At 42.2% G+C, this 18,446-nt stretch overlaps 1 protein-coding gene across 3 annotated transcripts; it reads right to left on the reverse strand.

The window, feature by feature from the left end:
• Positions 1–1,410: 1,410 nt before the first annotated feature.
• myg1 (myg1 exonuclease) lies at positions 1,411–18,446 on the reverse strand. Of its 3 annotated transcripts, XM_018678964.2 has the most exons (9): positions 18,098–18,446; positions 17,241–17,353; positions 13,453–13,612; positions 12,245–12,394; positions 9,988–10,074; positions 9,630–9,752; positions 8,740–8,921; positions 1,695–1,925; positions 1,411–1,592 (listed from the first exon to the last, which is right to left on the reverse strand). In XM_018678964.2, exons 1-8 carry the CDS (start codon positions 18,383–18,385, stop codon positions 1,736–1,738), a joined length of 1,293 nt encoding a protein of 430 aa, XP_018534480.1. In that variant the 5' UTR covers positions 18,386–18,446; the 3' UTR covers positions 1,411–1,592; positions 1,695–1,735. The 3 variants fall into 3 exon arrangements, with proteins under 3 accessions (XP_018534480.1, XP_018534479.1, XP_018534481.1); XM_018678963.2 differs by having other exon boundaries at positions 1,411–1,925; XM_018678965.2 differs by lacking the exon at positions 9,988–10,074 and having other exon boundaries at positions 1,411–1,925; positions 18,098–18,444.

Raw genomic sequence — 18,446 nt, forward strand, 5'->3', positions numbered from 1 at the left:
GCACTTGATCATGAATAAGCCTGAAATTGTGCATGGAAGAGTAAAGTGGTAGCTGGAAACTCAAATCAATACATATTAGGCTACAAGTCTTTTTTTTCCTCCTTTCAGTGCGATGTTTCTCTCAAACTGTCTGCAATTACACCACCGGGGTGAATACACCTTCACTGCCTCCTGCCTCTCTCAGTGAGGGGGGGGGGGTATCTTCTGTATCTCCCAAAACAACACAGCACCAGTTGGCAGAGATTACAATATGAACCATGTGACTGTAAAAAGGCCGTCACAAATGTGTATAGATTGGATTGAGACCTTGGCTCAGGTCCAACACAATAGAGCAGAGTAATAACACTACAGTGTGTGTGTGTGTGTGTGTGAGTGTGTGTGTGTTAGGAGGAGAGAGAGAGAGAGAGAGAGAGGGAGAGAGAGGTGGTGTGGAAAAGAAGATGCCAGAGGAAGAGTTCTTTTCCAAAGCCATTAAAAATAGCCATTGCACTCTCAGCTAAAAGGGAAACAATAACTCAGCAGTTGGAACTTGAGACTAAATATAGATTAGATGACACAGTTTATTGTTACGAGCATGTGTTCAAATTCCTTGACTTAGAGGCGTCTGATGTTTATTATTTGTGAGCAGGATTCACTCAGAGCCTGAAAAGCTTCTCCGTTTCAATTAAGAGAGAAACAAAGAAGGCAAAAGAGTGACAAAGAAACATGGTAAAAGGTTCTGTCGCTGCAGAATTAACCGTCCGCACCGCTGAACGCAAAGAGTGAAAGATGAGGGAGAAGAAAACATTCACAGCAGTAAGTAACAACGCACCAATTGATTCTTTTTTCCTCTGCTGTGGCATTTGCACAATGACACTGCAGCTGATGGAAATAAAACGCATAGCAATGAAATTATAAAGCAATATGTTACACAGGGCAAGTGCAGCAGAAGGGCAGAACGCAATAAGGGAGAAGTAACAGGTGGAGCTCGAGGGGCTGGGTGGGGGGGGGGAGAAAATCTGGAGTATTAATGAGAAAATTCAAGGCACATCCCCTGATTTTATTACAGGGAAATTGACTGTACGGCTCGTCCCACTGGAGGTAACCTTGTCACGACACTGGCTGCCATAAGGAGCACCTCCTTGTGCCGTTTGGAAATTTAATTTTCTCAGAATTAATCAGGCCTCATTATTGACGCTTTGATCTTGGGAGCCAGCGCAAGTAGCCCCTGCATCTCTTTGTAGTGCTACAGTTAATGTCACCGTGCCGGGAATGAAAGGATGAACCACTGTCCAGGTGTCTATGTGAATCGACCCTTGAAAGGTAAGGCCGTGGTATTCACAGGCTTTGAAGATGCAGAAGATTACGTCAGCTGATACTGAAAAGCAAGAGATGTGAAGGTGAAACAATACGGCTGGATTTAACAGAAGATCAGAATATTACCAAAGTCTTTTATTGTGAAAGAATGAATACTAAAACAGGTGCACATGTAGTACAGGCAGAGAGGAGAGGAACAGCAGTCACACTATTATTCAGAGTGAGTGTTTTGAAATGTAGGTATTTAGGGAACTGGTCCAAGATTATTTGGCTGCCATTTCCATACCATCCCCATTCTGGCAAGACAGAACAAAACAACATTAGACCTGGCTCGGATGAACAAGCTGCAAGCTAACAAACTAACATTTTAATCCTAGCTCTCCTCTCTAAAGACTGACCCCGGGAACAGAGCGTGCTGCTGGCCGTCCTCTCCGACCGGTCAGCTGCTTCCGTTCGCAGGGGACTGGGCTGCGGCCTGCAGGGTCCTCCGGGCCATCTCCAGGGCTCCTTCCTGGGTCTTGTTCCCGCCAATAAAGCCTGCGGCGTGGACGAAGATGCAGCCCTTAATCCCGCTGAGCTCCGACAGCGCCTCATCTCGAATGCCGCGCCACTCTTCTAGCAGTGACAGCCTGGGAAAGGAGGACAGAAGGGCAAGTTGGCTTACAGATGGACACTGTGGCGGTCAGCTGCTCACTTCCTGTTGACACGTTACTCTCGCACAACACACTGTGCTGTTCGTGTCGGCACAAGCAGAAAACCAGCGACTATAACACAAGGTCTGGGATCAGGAATGATTTCAGTAACACATCAATGAACAGAATAAAACAAAAGGAAGCTGCAAGTCAACTGATGGAAAATCATTCATCGTCTGAGTCACTTTTTAAGCAAAAAATACCAAATATTTACTGACTCCATTTTCTCAAATGTGAAGATTTGCCTCATTTGACAATGAACTGAATACCTTAAGGGCTGGATTGTTAGTTGGACCAAAAAAGGCAGTATGAGTATTTTCTGACATTCAATTCTTTGGGAAAATAAACAGCAAAATAACCAATAATGAAAATTATAGTTAGTTGCAGCACTGTGCCAAAAACCAGAGATTTCCTTCCGTTGTTTGTGTAAGGTTCTGCACAAAGACTTTAATCTGGTCTGTCCATGACCACAGACACACGAAGTAAACTGCAGTAACCCTCACACATAGCACCACTGCAATCAGTCCCAGCAAAGTGACCAATAAAAATCAGCTTTATTCTTCTCCAGTAATGTGGAAAATCACAGATTGGCTCGGCAGTTAGAGAGCCGTACGGTGGCAGCGGAGTCAACAGGCAATCTTACAAAGTGGGGGAGAGATTGGCTCTGTGAGGGTTTACGAGCTGACCTGGACAGAGTGTCGCTGGATGTTTTGCACGGAGGCTGAGAATTCATAAAAATGTAGAGCAGCTCATTTACCACCCACTGGATGCAGCATACACCTCTGTCTACAGCCCGGAGGATCATTTAAAACACATTACCACTTCTCTCTTTGGTGTGTGAGAGTGTGTGTGCATGTGAGTGTCATTCTTGCATTGATGGTGTTATTATCTCCATTATCTGGGACCGCTCGTTCTTCTCAAAGTATTGATATATTTAGCCATGTTTTAAACCAATTCTGATTTCATTCTGATTCATCACTTCATCGCTCACATCTCGCCCTTCAACTGCTTCTGAAATAGACTTTAAATGCCTTAAAAACTGGCTCAATCTGCTAAAAGCCTCAGATTTCATTAAAAATGTCAGTGCCGACCTCGGCTCCTCTTCCTCTCTGTCACATGCTTGATAAATTATGGAAGTGTACAGTCGAACTTGTGAGAAATAAAGTGACAAAGCTGTCAAACACGGCTGAGTAAAGTGTTTTCTCTTGTTCTAAATTCTGAAAGGTTCAATTCTCAAACATTCCCTTTGAATATTAATTACCATTCTGTATAACATCCTCCACAACTGCACCATTCAGAGCGTGAGGAGTTTTCAAAATCATCAGAAAATCATGTTAAAGACTGATCATCTTAAATACACACACGTGCACTCAAACTTAATTTTCCCCCAGCTCCACTCTCCATGCCATTATCTCCAGTCTACACAATCTTATCCCTATTAAGACTGTCACAGGACAACCTGGGGAGGAAAAGCATGGCAAACCCGTAATCCCTGTTAAATGAATCAACCAATCGATCGCTCCACAGTATGGCTGGAAAACGAGCTCAGAGGAAAGGTCAACAGGGCTGGTAATGAGGGAAGGAGTAGGAGGGGGAGGACTGTTGTTGTTATGACAATCCAGGAAGCTTGATTCTCACGATGACCAGTCTAAAAATAAACCTACAATTAGCGAGTGTTTAATTAGGAAACCTCAGGATGAGGTATACCAGAGATTATGGGTTATCAAAACATAAAACTACTTCTGTTTAGAGTCTGAACATTCTGTCTTAATCTCCAAAATAATAAGAATAAAAGACATTTGTATATTTCCAGAGGTGTTGAATTCTCCGGCAGTTTGCTGACTAATTCGTGGACACGTCTCTACTGTACTGATTTTACACTCTTCACACATCTCTCTCCTTTGACCAGCGGCCGTACCGGTGATTCAGCCAATTGGTTTCACATGACAAGAAGAAAACGAGACAGCTTTTAATCCTCTTTACCTACACTGATAATCAATACATTATCTTTAGAATCTTTCAATCCCAGCTTCTCATCTGTGGGGATTTGCTGTTTTTTCTGTCACTCGTGTGATCACTAATTGAATAAGCGTAGCTTTCTGACTGTTTGTCAAACATTTGTAAATGTCATCTGAGGCTTTTAGAAATACTGATGTGGATTTTTCCCCATGTTCTGACATTTTACTGGCCTGATGACTGAATGATAAAATAAAGAATCAGCCAATAATCATTAGCACAGCCCTGATACGGAGGCAGAGCAGATCGCTGTGACAGCAGCCAGTGGGTTTCTGGTTCAGCCCATTCTGCTGTCAGCTTCCACTGTTATCCTACACTGTACATCTCAGAGGAAGGAGCTGCTTCCACGCCCCTCTTCCTTCTCCCGGCTCACATTTCCTTAGCAATGTGATGCTGATAAAAATAGACCATTTTTCCCCCGTGGTGCAGTGGCAGGGACACAGGTGATAACAACACCCCTTTCGTGGAGTCGGCACATGCCTACTGGGAGGAAGCAGAACACCCAGAGAAAGAGCCATCTGGAGCTATGTTTTTATCCATCTCAGCTATTGTTCTCATGCAGCTCCACACCAACCGCCATGTTTGCATCAAATTAAATCTCTGAAGTATTCCATGACCATAAACCGGTGCCTGTGTCTTTTTAGTTGAAAGAGCTGCCGCCTGATGAGATTCTGCAGCGGAGTGGAAAAAACTGTAGCAGAGGGGATGAGGCGAGGGGAGGGAGGTGGAAGGTGTGAAAGGTGAGATAGGGAGGAGGGTGGATGAAGGGGGGCTGGAGGAAGAAGAGGGGGGAGAAATAGGATTAATAGGAAGAGAGATAGGAAAAAGGTGATGAAATGGAATTGGGTGATTATAAGAAAGAGACAGAAATACTGTACATGAGAGAGAGAGAGGAAAGAACAGTAATGGAGGGGCCAGGGAGCATGGAGAGCTCATGTAGAGAGGTGAAAATAGAAAGTGAGTAACAGAGCAGACGCTGGTCAGATCAGGCCTGAATCAAAAAGACACTCCACCCTCTCTGTGCGTCTCTGGGCACAATGTGCTCTGGAGGCCTCCTACTGCGCCCGAGCAACCTGCAGCGCATCAATAACTAGACATGTCAAACCCAGGATAAAAGCACGTGGGCACATACTGTCAGAGGTAACAAGACCTTTACAGAACACGGCGGTCAGGTGGACTCGTGGCTCAGAGACCATGTGCGGGGGTTTCTCATTCACACAGGCCAAAATTTACAACGTGAAGAACAAACTACACCTTTAATTCAACCAAAGGAAAAAAAATCTGATGAAAAAAAGACAGAAACCTCAGGAAGAGCAACATAAAAGGAACCGACTCAGAATGACCATATCAAAGGACGTTACTATGGTCATCTATTACCATTCATTGTACAGGTATGAAGCGTCTATAATTACCTCTCTGTAATGTAGTATATAATGTAGGAAAAAAACATGCATGCAATCATCAGCCTCACTGTTTATGTTCACTCTGTTTACACTGTGTCAGGGCTGTATTAAGTTACCACTGATACAAAGCAAACATGCCCCGCTGCTGCTGATTCTCAAAAAGCATTCAACTGACAAAAGCAACAGCGACGCGATGAATTCATCGCTGAAGTTAAACACGCGGTTTATAACAACAGAGTAAAAAAGACGTGGGAGAAGTTTAGGCAAATTTGCAGGAATAAAATAAAGAGTCAGACTTAACAGCGTGTCTGCTCGGGGGAATTTCTACAAACAGAAAATACCTCGAATGCTGGGAGTGGAAACTAAATAGAAAATGTCACCGCTTATCACAGCTGTACACAAAATTATCTTCTCTTTAACACCTGTTAAAGAAGTCGTCTTTTTTATAAACCATCACATTTTCTATTAAATTTTCCCCTGGGATCAGTGTGCAGGTGAAAATTGCTCTTTAAAATTCATGCAGATGCAGGAGGATAAATAAAGAAAACAGGAGCCACAATGATTATTATTCACCCACACAAGAAACAGTGTGACTGAGAGCTGCAGGAGGAAGTAAAAAGAGTGAAAATGTCAGAGAATGAGGCAGGATTTAACTCTGTGTAAAGACCAGTTTATCGTTTGCTACTGAACTCACTGACCCTGAACTACACCCCTGAACATATTCCACACTAAGATACTGAAGAGGTGTTTGTTTTATATTCAACACTTCAGTGAATGATCAAATCCACACATTGAATCTAAAAACTAACTAAAAACTAAAATAACAACTCAAAAATCACCTTTTACTGACAGGGGAAGAGGAAACAGTGCAGTTTTTAGTGGCAGACTAATTCACGCTCACATCTTTGATTCAACAAAAATGAGATGAGCAGTGTAATATATGAAATGTTAATTAAATGAATCTGAGAGAGGAGTCACCACTGTGTTGGTTCCCGCTGAGCTACTGAAACACACAGTCTGCTCAGTCGTACAGAGGCTGAATAAAAACACCAGCTGCAGAAACACACGTCTGCAGGTGAACAGCCTACCTTTGCATTTTAACTTTTACTGAATCATCACTGATTAGTTACAGCACTACATGGACAGTAATGTCTGTGCTTCGATGTTTCATGTATTTTGACATAAATATGTTTGAAAATGACAATAAAACGGAGATTGAGCTTCATGTTTGCCTCACGCTTCACTAATAAACACTGGTGGTGACTGAGATGTAAAAGTTGGAGTGTATTCTGCCAACAAGGATCCAAAATGAAACCAGCTATCAGAACTTATCTGTAGGTAAAACTGTTCATCTCTGTAGTGTCGCAAAGCACAAAAGACTCACTGTTACCACTTCAAAAGGCAGAGATCAGCACCAAACTGCACAAAACATAGAGTAGAAGAAAAGGAGAAAGCAACACGATGGTTGGAAAGATTTTCTGTGAAGGAAAAAAGGAAGAGGAAGCAACAGTTAATGTTCTGTCAGTACCTAGTGAGTGGTACAGGAGAGCACGACACAGAGCAGCAGGAGAAACGAGTGAGTCTGCAGCATGTTTCCTTGGCCGTAGGCTGATAATGTTTTAGCACATAAGTCAAACCACACATCGCCCTCAGATCTCCAATGAGGATGCTGATGACGTTGTGAGAGCAGCGTTGCAGGGCGGCGCCCTCGAGACACTGCTCGGATAAACACTTCTCCTCCAGAGGTAACAAACAGACTTGATAGGTGTTAATCATCTGACAAATTCACACAGAGGGTCTCTGTCTCGTCATCACTGTCATTATGTTCTGAGTGACAAGACAAGAATACTAATGCGATTTAATGAGCACAGATGAGGCACTTTTCGTTTTAAGAGCCAGGCTTGTGGGTTCGAGACCTCATCACTGCCAGAAGATGAGAAAATGCTACAGCTGCTACTGATGCACAACACAGGCACAGGTAAGACACAAACATAAGGTGTTAAAATGTATTAAGACTCTCAGAGGAACATGAGAAGGACGAGTTAAATTAGCAGATCATGAGATGAAGGAAGAGTGACAGACAACAGATTGAAAGCAGCGCAGTTTCAGATCTAATAATAATAATAATAATAATAATAATAATAGACTAAAAGTTTAATTAAATTGGCAAACATAAAGATAAGCAGCATTAATTAACTGTTTAGAGCAGAACTCAAATCCTCGGGGAGTTTGTTTAAGATATCTGATGCATAGAAACAAACTGCTGCTCCAGTTTTATAAACAGACCTGTCTCAGATAACACAGTTACTCAGTCCATAATCAGTTCAGCAGTTTATTTGTTCTGGTAAAAACTCAACCAGCAGCTCCAGCGGTCAGACACCCTAAGATTTATAACATCAGTGTGTCGGTGGGACTATCGGATGGATTGTCATGAAACTTGATTCACACATTCATGGTTTTCAGAGGATGAATCCTGATGACGCACAGTACGAGTGGTGTTCCCTTAACTCTCATCATCACGCCAAAATTTCAACCCCTCACCTAGCATGCTAACGTTAGCGTTTAGCTCAAAGCACCACTGTGACTGAACACAGGACTCAGAGGCCTAAATATTGTGATCACGAGTCTGTTGTTCAGAGTCTGTCATTCATTAATTGAGTGGCTGAAAATAAAAGTCTGTCAGTTTGCCAGAGCAGCATGTAGAGTACAGTCTGTGAGCCAGTTTGCAGAGTGTGCAACTAACACACCTGAGTGAGAGAGGTGTGTGTGAGGAGAGGGCTCAGGTGGCTGTGTTGAGGTGTCGGGTGTGTTTACATCCTTTCAAACCCTCAGAGAGCAATGTGAGAACAAAACCTCCGCCTTAACTAAAGGATCGTCCTCATCCTACAAACAAACAGTTCCCATCCAGGAGTTAATTTATCAGCGGATGGCACGTCATCCCTCAGTGAGTAGTTGTCAAATGGTCCAAAAAGCAAGAAAGTTAAATGACATACTATGGTTCGTCTCTGTCACCAGAGCTCAACTCGATTCAGTCCATCTGGGAGACTCAGGAACTGTGTCTGTCACTGTGTCTTCCTCCAGTGTTCAAATAAATCCTGTCTGGGAGAATTTCTTGTGTGAAGTCAGTGTCACAACATCCCTGTGAGTTCTGCATGCTTGATTTCTGCCAGGGTAACTCATACACGGAGCTCTCTCCACAAATTAGATCATAAGCTGTAGCTCATGAAGCAGAAATGCCAATTAAATACTGTATCCTTTAATAAAACCTGACTAAAAATAGACTTTGGATGAAGTCGCAGATGCAGCTCCTTGAATTTAGAATTTAAAATCACCTGTTCTGAAAGGTGTTGAGCCCAGCGGGAACACACTGGACCCTCCACTGTCCGTTCTGGTCTGGGTAAAGGACAAACTTGATGGGCGTCTCCACCTGGAGCTCCTTCTCCAGGGCAAACAGATGCTCCTTCCAGGGACACCCGCCCTGGGAGAACAACACCACCTCCCCACTGGGATCGACCTGAGAACAGATAAAGAACAAACACAGAGTGGAGGCCTCCAGCTTCAGTAGATGACGCAATAATTACAGTTTTCAGTGTAATTTAGGATTTGTTAGAAAATAAAAGAAATGAGAAAATAATAAAGAAACAATTAAGTCTTTATAATCAACTCTCTCAATGTCAGCATATCTCATTGTGTATTAAATTATTTAAGAGCTAAAACATGGAGCCAGAGCAGAGGCCTTAGTTTCTGGCATTGAAAGTTCAACGTGCCACTGAAATGGAAACATTTGCATTGAAAAAGCAGTATTGGAAAAACTTGTAAAATAGGTTAATAAAAATTGGTAATGAAAGAAATGAAAAACAAAATTAAAGAATATGTTTGAAAGTGGATGGCACAAAAAAATTATGCCAGTGTCCTTCATCATCCAAAGTTTGATTTTGGTTAATACAAGTTTTCAATGCCAAAATTGTATTTTTTTAAACTTGAAAGACTTTGTTATGGCTCCAGACTAAACTACAAAATCACCATTTAGTCAACAGCGACAGTGAAACACAGAGAAACTGGTAAGGTGCAGTACACTGCTAGTGTTGTGTTTGGTGTTAGATGTTGTATTACCAAAATGTTAATAGTGAATATTACCACACAGCTTTCACAGCACAATATTACATATCAGTTTTGTTTCAAGCTGAGAGAAGAGAGAAACCGACTGCTGCTGGTCTTGTACCTGATGCCTCTCCTTGACAGCGTCCTCCACCACCACACGAGCCGGCAGCCAGGAGGACTGGTAATAATCCAGACGGTCCAGAAACTCCTCGCCAACCATCTTCATGGCCTTCCTGAAACCCTCCTGGAGACAACATGTGGAAACACATATAAACTACTGTCAAATAACAAGAGAGTGATACTGTGAGTTTTAGTGCTTTGACCAGACTTTAATGTCATTTGGATGAAAAAAAAAAAAGACCTCGCTGGTCATGGTTCAACATCCTAATGATCATTCACATCATCACCGTCATTTGTGTTGAATACTTTCTGTGAGCCTGTGTGATGGATAAAATGGGTATAATAAAGTCGTATCTGACCATCTCCTCTCTGATCTCTGCAGCCTGTTTCATCAGCGTCATGTCATGTCCCGCCTCGGCCTCAGTCTGACCTCCCTCTCTCAGCGTCTTGTGAGAGCAGATGGACACAGGCACAAACTCGTGCTATCATCAACACTTGCACACACAGTCTGAGTCTGAGGGTGGCCGCAGTGTCCCGGAGTTTTAACAGTCGTGGATGGAGAAGATGAAAATCCATTCGATTTTTTCAATTATCACAAACAGCCACTGCTGAGAGGTCACGAGGTCAGTCTGTCACCAAGTCGCCTGCCAAACATTTTTCAGTACAAATCTTTCTGGCTCCCTGATCTCTGAGCGCCGTCTTGCCTCACAGTGCGAGTGTGACTGGGGAATATGAATTCTAATCATGTGGACTGAAATGTGACAAAACAAATAGGCCAGCCACTCCACTGAGACAGCCCACAACAATGGAAAAAAAACTGTGGCAGAGTCAACATATATGCAAAACGAGGCTGCAGGTATCTCATGAGAGTGTGCAGAAAACAGGTGCTGTTTCCCTGCAGGAATTCTCCTCCTGCACTAATGAGAGAGAGAAAAGTCACACCAGAGCAAACCTCGACCTCTGAACACTGATTTCACTGCACCTGCTGTGTTTGCAACAAGATTCTGAACTTATTGAGTATTTTTGTTTCATTACAGGATTCCCAGGTTGTGTGTTAAAGTCATTAAGTCATGTAGCCACAGGCTCTACTGTGGAACAGCCTTCTATCAAACATTACACTGTCAAAAACAGAAGGGACGTCAGGTCAGGGTTTAACTATGGTGTGAGGTGACAGGTCACTGATTTATACAGATATATAATTTCATATTAGTCTCTAACTAAAAAAAAATAAGCAGGGCTGAAGCAGGTAATTGCTTAATTATTTAAGAAATGTTTTGAGCAGAAATGCCAAACAGACCCAGTTTTAACTTTTCCAATATGAGGATCTGTTGTTTATTTTTGTCTTATGCAATAGTAACTCATTAACTCCAGGTTTTAGACGGCTGTTTACACAAAAAAATGCAATATGAAGCAATTTTAAGACGTCAGCTTGAGCTTGAAGAAATTGAGGAGTGTTTTTTATTTTTTAGCTGCAGCCTCAGAAATAAGTGCTATTCCCTTGGATTTAATGAGTCTCCAAAAATTAATTAACATTTTTTAAAAACCCCTCCTTGGATGTTAAATGTATATCTGGATTTAAGTGGAGCAAAAAGAGAAGAAATAATATCCGTTTATTTTCCTGGGAATATGAGCTTTACAGTGAAACCTGGCCCTGTTTTATACAGTTTGATGTGTTTGTTCCATCAACAGATATAGTAGTTTACTCACTCTAATACCCAGAGCGTCTGTGAGTCATGATAAAACACATTTATCCACAGAGAGAAGTGACACACTAAAGTGCAACCAATAATTTAAACAGACAGGTTTTAATGGTCATTAAACCTGCTGCTGTTAAGTGGCTGTCACTGTGATTCAGGATATTCTGATGAACATGAATCTGATTCAACCTCGTCCTCACTCTTCTGTCTGATAAAATGTGTTGTTAGTTAAACCTTGTGATGCTGCTAAACCTGACATCATCGTTTCTATTTTATATGTGTGAAAACAGAGTGCAGTCATTTCCTCACATTAACACTCTGCTGCTTCTCGAATACAAATCTAATCCCATTTCTAACATTAAAGATAAATCCAGTTTCTAAACATTTCCCAAGTATATCCCTAACCCTGTAATCCTAAAATCCAAACCAACATTTCCTGATTCGTTCCTTTGAAGTCACTTATTGCCTGCAAAAACAAAGCCATGAGAGCAATGAGAGTGCTTCAAAATAATAAAGTTCAGGGCAACAATGAGCTGAACCTAAAAGCTCAGTAAAGCCGAGGAGAGCCGAGGAGATTCGTGGGTTTTTGTGGGTTCATCAGGCCCTGTGATAGACGGCCTCAAAGGATAAGAGGTGTAGCAGATGGATGGATGGATGGAGACATCATTATCTCACATTTCACATTGTTGTTTGACACATTATTATAAAAACTTCAATAAATGTTGACGGCTGCTTTAAATTAAAACAAGACCAGACTATGTTCCATTTTAATAACTTCACATCACAGATTCAGACCCTCTCACACTGAAAGACGTGTGTGACCTTTAGTTTAAAACATTAACATTTCAATCTCATCAACCTGACGTTCGACTGACAGAAGTTCCTGTGTGGAAACACATTCACGCTCACATGCTCTCACCTCGGTGTCCTGACTCTTGCTGTTCCAGCGCGGGTTCAGGTAGCTGACACGTGCGCTCAGCGTGCTGGAGACGGTGTAGCGGGCCTCCCCGTCACACTGTGAAATGCCGTTGTCTACAGCATCCACCTCCTCCACAAAGTTCTCATAGAGCTGCGAGGAGAGACATGAGAGGTTATAACTGCGATCAACAGGAATCAGCGTTTAGAAAGAAGCACTGGCCTCCTTGTTTTAACTCAGTAAGCTGGGCAGCCTTTCAGGAGAGAGAAATGTACTGGGATTACTTTGTCCTGATTGAAACCCATTTGGACACAGTGTGTGGGCATTTACTGAGGGCTAAAGTGCACAGCTGGATCATTACACAAAAAGGAAATTGGCAAATTGCTGCTATTTTACAGTTCACTGGCAAAAGTCCAAAAAGAAGTGGAAGAGGAGCAGAGAAGCTGAAACATATTTAGGGCTGAGAAGTCAACTCCTCCGTAGATCAGAAGGTCAATCGCCAAACAGTTGACATTTTCCAAGTGGCTCAAAAGTGGAACTAAGCCCTGAGGCAAAAAGAGAGCTTTAGTTTTTCTGAATCGACTGAGGACAAGATGTGTAACATCCTAAAATAAATAAAGCCTGGTCATAAGTCAAAGGATTACTCTGGGCTTTAGATAAACTGACACATCAAAAGGCCAATGATAGTGAGAGTTAACTGTGCTAATATTCATGGTGATCTAAGATTTGGCTGGATTAATGCGCCTGGCCTCCTGCTGGCTGAGCTGTCTAAAATACATTAAATATAACTGCAGTGTCCTCAGATTGAATCTGGCAAAGAAACTTTATCACATCGCCGTCTCTCTGCTTTTATTTCTAGTCCTGCTCCACTGCCAACTGTCTGATGAGGGCAAAGTGCCATCAACTAAACTTTAAAAACACACATTTCAAACAGACAGCGACTGCGTGGTTTCTGTTTTCAAAAAACCAACACACATAATAAATATAACGTCCTTTCATGATTTCTATGGAGAGAAGCTATCTGTTCTCTTTATCTGCAAACAGACTTTTGTGTGAAATTCACCACGTTTAGATTCAACGTGACGGACAAGGAAACATTTTGAAATCATCATGGAAAACATCTGTTTCCAACCAAGCGTTTGTGTTGTGAATAAAACACAATCAATGCTGATCCGCCGCCTGCTGTAAATCTGTCGTCCTCCTCCTCTCACCTTATCATAAAGCACCTCCAGCTGCCTGTCATCCTCCTTCAGCTGCGTCAGCTGGGCCAGCAGCTGACGACCAAAGTGCAGGTAGACCAGGCCGGCCGAGCTGAGCTTGGTCACCCACGGCTTCTCTGGACACAAGCTGTGGAAGGTCTCTGAAAACGTCCTGAGCAGGAGAGAAGGAACACAAGCCGTTAGCTGACTGAGACAGAAACAGAAAAGGCCTTTTAACACAAGACGATGTTGTATTCACAGTGGGTGAAAAAGATGTTTAGATAAAAGATGTTTGTACAGTGCTTTGAACCAGATTCTCTCCACCTCCACAAGAGAGAAATATGGATCTGTTCACGTAAACAACAGAAACAATCATCTTAATTTTACTATGATAGCACAGTCCTACAGTCCTCGATGAAGAGTGCTGCTAAAAGACTGATGCTTTTTTTTACCAACTTATGATTAGAAAAACTATTTGTGCAGCCAGTTCTCACCTTAACAAATTTAACTGTGAAAAATAAATTACTGACAGTTTCTTTGCTTATCTTAAAAAAAAAAAGATATTAAATCAAATCACAGCAGCATTTCTGCATGACTCCACAAGTCCTGTCTCTGACATAAAAAGCAAGGAGACAACAGCAGATTTCGCTCCTAAAAAACGGAGAAAAACTGGTGATCTCCAGCTCTCGGTGCCATGGCCAAGGCTCGGGTGATTAAACATCAGTGTCCTGCTCAAAAACTGCTCCAAAACTACTCTTCCAATACCAGGCCTCTTGAGTAAAATGCCTGCTGCATCCGGGTGTACGCTGTACATTACTGGATGTGCATCAGATATCAATAAAAGGGACCATTACCACTGTATCCATAAATATTCTCTTCAGCTTCAGAGAGTGAGTTTGCATTGACCGCAGAGAGAAAGCATGCCCAGGCGTGTTTGTAAGCGTGAGCACACATAAATAAAAGCCACCGGAGGTCTATCCTCAGACACGTGCTGGGATGGGTGGGCTCCAGCACTGAGCCACTGCTGGTCATTTAATTCAGGCTTAATTAGGATGCTTGGGCTGCAGCACAGCGGAAAAGAGACCGTCAAATGAATGAGTGACATGCTAGGGAAGCTGGGGGGTAATCACAGCCATTAAAGGACTAATTGGCCAAGCTGAGGCATTTCTATGCTCATTATCAGGAGATGGGAGTGAATGAATGAGAGGAAAATGACAGAGTGAAATGGAGAACGGCTGAAAAGGATCTGCTTACCGAAGAAAAGTCATCAAACTGTTTGTGTGAAATCAAAGATGCTTATATCTCTGAGTAGATTAGCATTTAACACAGAGAACTAAGGTAAATCAGTGAAGTAGAAAATAAAAACCAAAGTTTGACATATTCTGGCAAGAATAAAGTATTACTTTGTGAAAACTGGCTGGTAACTTCCCAACATCTTCAACTCAGTCGTCCCTTAGAATGATGGGAAATGTTGCTTGCAGAGAGAGAGAGATGTTTGTGGTTTTGTGGATGGTGTTTACTTTCATTCAGCAAACATTTTAGTCAACGAGGTTTTTCCTCTTGTTGTAAATAAACATACAAACCACTCAACAGTTCTTGGCTCACTGTATCTTACCAATTAATGACCCGTCTCCAAAGCAGATATTATTCAGTCTAACTCATATTTTTGATCTGTAAAAATTCCAAACTGGATTAAGAGATTTCTATCTGGTTACTCATGTCGTCCTCTTGAGGAAATGTTCCATTTTAATTAATTTAGACGTCACTGTGACCGGCAGTTCTGTAAACTAAATAGTTTGACAGGAGGTCTTCACAGTAACAGTCTCTGGGTCAGTCTAACTCTATGATTTCACTAAGACTTGCATCAGGGGTGGCATTTTGGGTCAGATTTTCTAGAAGAGAATTAACAACACCTGTTTAAATCTGACATTTCCAGTTAGACCTACACACAAGATGTAAATTACTGTACTTGAAACAGAGAGTGTGTGCTGATGTCTCTGTCACCTGCAAACCACGTATCAATACAAAGCCAGGAAAAAAAGGTTTAACTATTTCATCTCTCTGCTCACAACGGCCTCACTGTTGCAAAAAAATATATTTCCTTACTTTTATTTCTTTGCTGAGAGGGAACAGTGAGTGCCATTTCAATTGGGAGCCACCACAAACTTAATCCCTGCCAGATCTGATCTGTTGTGCTTTATTAACTTCCAGTCAGTGTTTGGAGAACATTTCTCCAGCAGCCATTTTCTTCTCTGCTCAAGAAACTTCAAAAGACTTTGAAGACAAAAGTTTTCTGTATCTGCAGCAGTTTCTCATAGTGGAGATTGTCTTAAGGATAAAAATGACTCATGAATACATTCGGTTTGGATGAAAACCAAACCACATAAACTATCCAGGGCCTGTCTTTAAAGGAGTAGTTCACCAGTTTGGGAAATGAACTTGTTTGCTTTCTTGCTCAGAGTTAGATGAGAAGATCAATATCACTCTCTTAGCTGGATGGAGCTGGAGCCAACAGTCACTTAGCTTAGCATTGCAAACAAGACTGACTGTTTTCCTTTGTTTTCAGTCTTTAAACTAAGCTAAGCTAAGCTAAGCTAATCGTCTCCTGGCTCCAGCCTCTTGTTAAAAAGACAGAAATGAGAGTGGTATCAATCTACTCATCTAACTCCTGCCAAGAAAAAATAAACAATAATAAAAACACCAAGCTGCTCCTTTAATGACTTAATTTCATGCTCTTATTTCACATTTCTGACCGTGATGGATCAGTTTTACTGTCAACTTCATCTGTACACGGTCACATTAAAAAAAAGAAGAAAAAAAAAAAGGTGCTTGAATTGAAATGAGGACTCTAATCATTCTTGTCAGCTCCATCTCCCACTTCCTGCAGCACCCCAGCCCACTTACATCCATCCCTGCCATCACAACCACCTTGCCTCCATCTGCATATGTGAGTGACAGCCACATTCTCCTGCGACCCCTGACAGTGTCGTGGCCTCGTGAGCCAACAGCATGGGGGCGCTCAATTGAAGGAGCGCTAATTATCACTAACCGCCTGCCAGGAAGAGAGACCTGGCATATCTTTATCACCGTGGTCATAAAAGCTATCTCTGATTATCATCAGGACATTAAGCTGACAAGACACCTGGAATGGGCTGATTACTCAACGTGATGAGACTTGGAGTGAATGCAATCATTCAGAAGGAACTTTGGCAGGAAATTTAGCAGAATGCACAGAGTCTGCTCCTTCATGATTCATGTAATCAGGAGCTGCAGAGAAATTCACCTTCTCCTCCTGATTAAAAGATCGTTTTCCTGGACAACAGCAAAAAAAAAAACAAAAAAAAACAGAGCAACAGGTCTGAAATCAAGTTTGATTTTCTAGTCTAGAGTGTAGGAAGTCCTGATGGGGGCATGGTGAAGATGTGTACTCAAATCCAGGTCCACAGAGGCTGATGTGTACAGATGTATCAGTAGCTCTGTGAGCCTGTGCTTTGGACTTAATACAGACCTCACAACAAACACTTATTGATTAACCTTTTGCCAGTTATTCTCAGCAACAACACAAAGAGAGCAAAAGGCCGACACTGACATCTTAACTGTGGCTGAAAAACGTGAAAAACCTCACATCTGAGATCCTGGAAAACTGGAAATGTTTGCTTTAAAATTACTGCTGCCAGTGAATTTTACTTTGACTTGTTAATTAAAAAGCAAATTGTCTCAGCTTCAGCAGATTCAAATAATAAGATTTAATAATAAAAAACAGGTTGCATGACATATCAAGCTTCCCGTCAGTGCTGTACCTCTGATGGTGGTCGTAGCGGTGCCTCTTTGGGTCAAACTCTCCTCCCACGTCTACAACAACGTCGCACTGTGCCAGCTGTGCCGGGTCCCTGGACCGAATGATTTCAGCATCCTGCGCAGTGAATAGAGAGATGTGTAAGCATTTATTATCAAGCATCTGGTGGAGTGGAGGAGAACATTTTCAGGAAGTAAATGACATCTGGATTTCATGTATAGGCCTCATTTAGCTTTTCTGAACCACTGAAAACCAAGAGCCAAACGCACTGAGACCAGCTCTACGATGACCAGTAATTCTACCATTAGAAGCTGGCCTGGCCTGATTATTATGGAACCATTCTGTGTCAGAGGATTTTATCACCTACCCTTGTTGTGTTGAAGTTTTTCATGAGGCGAGGTTAAACCTATGCCTACATTAAGGTCAATGATTACACCTTCAGGAGAGACAAATCCCTGTTCAGACAGGAAGTCACTTAAAGGCCCCTCAGGGAGCATGCAGAAACACATTAACACATGTACAAATATATGATTGTACTTTAATTATTTTAGGTCCGTGTCCTCTCTCAGGGGGTGTATTTGACTGACTGTACATAGCAGTCATTAACACTGAACAGACCGGTGACTGTATACGGCCAGTGGTCTGTCTGTACAGCAGCTCCCCCATTTGGTGCATTTTAACATGACATGGGACCAGTTACAGAGGAATACAACAACTGTTTCTACAAAAATGCAGCCTTCATTGTCTGGGTTTATTAACCACAGCCTTTAAATTTAAGCAGCAGACTTATTATAGTTATTATTTTTTATTACAGTTACAAAGGGAACAATAAACCCACTTGTAGTCGCTTTCTGTTCTTACCTTGTAGTCAGGTAACTGGCGGAGGAAGAAACAGGCCAGAACCTCGTCACAGTGAAAGGTGCCGTTATGAGTCCCGATCTTTTTAACGGTCATGTTTTCTGAGCGCAGTCTCTTCGCTTCACTCGACATGTATCGTGGTTTTGTGCCGGTGTGAGAAGCGTCTACAGAGGACGAACAGCGGCAGTTAGACCGTGAACTCAACAGCCCCGACACACTCCCCGGTCCGCTAACGTTTATTAAAGACTTGTTTGTTGTTAATTTAAGCAGTATCACACGAAGATGCCACATTCAAACACGATGAGCCGCGTTGGTGGCGGACGGTTTTGACAGCCGGACCGGATGTGGTACG

This window comes from Lates calcarifer, linkage group LG12 (assembly GCF_001640805.2).
Source record: "Lates calcarifer isolate ASB-BC8 linkage group LG12, TLL_Latcal_v3, whole genome shotgun sequence".
NCBI lineage: Eukaryota > Metazoa > Chordata > Actinopteri > Centropomidae > Lates > Lates calcarifer.